Source organism: Mastomys coucha, unplaced genomic scaffold (genome assembly GCF_008632895.1).
Source record: "Mastomys coucha isolate ucsf_1 unplaced genomic scaffold, UCSF_Mcou_1 pScaffold14, whole genome shotgun sequence".
Classification (NCBI taxonomy): Eukaryota; Metazoa; Chordata; class Mammalia; order Rodentia; family Muridae; genus Mastomys; species Mastomys coucha.
Window position 1 is genome coordinate 129278782 of NW_022196896.1, and position 1743 is coordinate 129280524.

General features: G+C 37.5%; 1 protein-coding gene across 1 annotated transcript in view; it reads left to right on the top strand.

The window, feature by feature from the left end:
• The window catches only part of Man2a1 (mannosidase alpha class 2A member 1), a 160012-nt gene that overhangs the window by 77270 nt on the left and 80999 nt on the right, over nucleotides 1-1743 (top strand). The window contains exon 10 of the mRNA XM_031368592.1: nucleotides 1354-1536. Coding sequence (XP_031224452.1) covers nucleotides 1354-1536 — 183 coding nt within the window. The remainder of the gene's footprint in view (nucleotides 1-1353; nucleotides 1537-1743) is intronic.

The window sequence follows — 1743 nt, forward strand, 5'->3', positions numbered from 1 at the left end:
TATATATATATATATATATATATGATAGTTACATTACAGTTTATAACAGTAGCAAAATTACAGTTCTGAAGAACAGTGAAATAATGTTATGGTTGGGCACCACAGCACGAGAAACTGTATTAAAAGGTAGCAGCATTAGGAAAGCTGAGAACCAGCGCTACAGTGTATTATTGTTTTCAAAAGCAGGAATGTTCATGAATGTGAGTGGGCATATGTGATTTATTTAACTCTGACTTGCTCACTTCCATGGCATGAGTCTGGACAGAAAATTTGAAGTGGGAGTTAGTTTCTATCTTTCCTTATTTTTACAATTTTGAGAATTCATGACTTTTAATGAAAACACTTCTAATACCTCCTTTATCCTGAGTATTGATACAATTTTAAGGTGCCTTCATCCATTTCTCTAGCATGTTTATGATGCAAGACCTTCTTTTGGTCCATGTTGCCTTTGAAAACAGTTTGAAGGAAACCTGTTTTGAAGCATAATCTACTGATCATAAGCTCATATTCTCTTCTCAAAGCTATTCTTGTCTTTAAGGCATATGAAAAAGCCAGGCACTGAGCTCCATACCAGCACCCAGGAGGCCATTGCAGGTAGATTTGCAGGAGTTGGAGCCCACCTAGGTTCATAGATCTGAATGCTCAGTCCTCAGTTGATGGAACTATTTGGGAAGGATTAGGAGGTATGGCCTGTTGGAGGAAGTGTGTCGCCGCACTTTGAAGTTTCCAAAGCTAACACCAAGCCTAGTCTCTCACTCCGCCCACTTTCATTTTTCTCACTGTGTTCCATACAGAGAAACACACCTTCCTGCCAACAGGCCCTGGCATTTTTCCAGGATAGTGATATTTCCAGTATCACTGTAAACACAGTAGTCTTTGGTGATTGAAAACCTAAATATATTAGATAGGTACAGTGTTAGTTTTATAAGAATTTGCATTGAAATTATATATATATATACATATATATATATATATATATATTTTTTTTTTTTTTTTTTGGTTTTTCTAGACAGGGTTTCTCTGTGTAGCCCTGGCTGTCCTGGAACTCACTCTGTAGACCAGGCTGGCCTCGAACTCAGAAATCTGCCTGTCTCCTATATTTGTCTTTTTTTTTTTAACTACATTTAACAATCATCATTGAACCAGGTAAGATAGTGCATGTGTTTAATCCAGCACCAGTGTGGAGGGATGAGCGTGGGCAGAGAGAGACAGGTGGGTCTCTGTGTTCAAGGCCAGCCTGCTCCACAAAATAAGACCCTGTCTCAAAAATAAAAACAACAGCAAAATTATCAGTGATTATAAGTTAAATGTTTGTTTCAGAAAAATATATTAATGACTCTTTTGTGCACTTAGGACTGCTGAAATTCTTTACCATTTGGCCTTGAAACAAGCTCAGAAATACAAGATAAATAAATTTCTTTCATCACCTCATTACACAACACTGACAGAAGCCAGAAGGAACTTAGGACTATTTCAGCATCATGATGCCATCACAGGAACCGCCAAAGACTGGGTGGTCGTGGACTATGGTACCAGGTAATGTACACAGAGACACAGGCTCACGTAATATATTTTCAGTGTGTGCTCATGTGTCTTTAGATGAAGCTGATAGCTGCTAGTTTATAGCAGAGCACATACCCAGTGTTATTTGTTCTATTATACATATACACACACACACACACACATACATATGTGTGTGTGTGTGTATAAGTGTGTGTGTATATATATGTATATATATATATA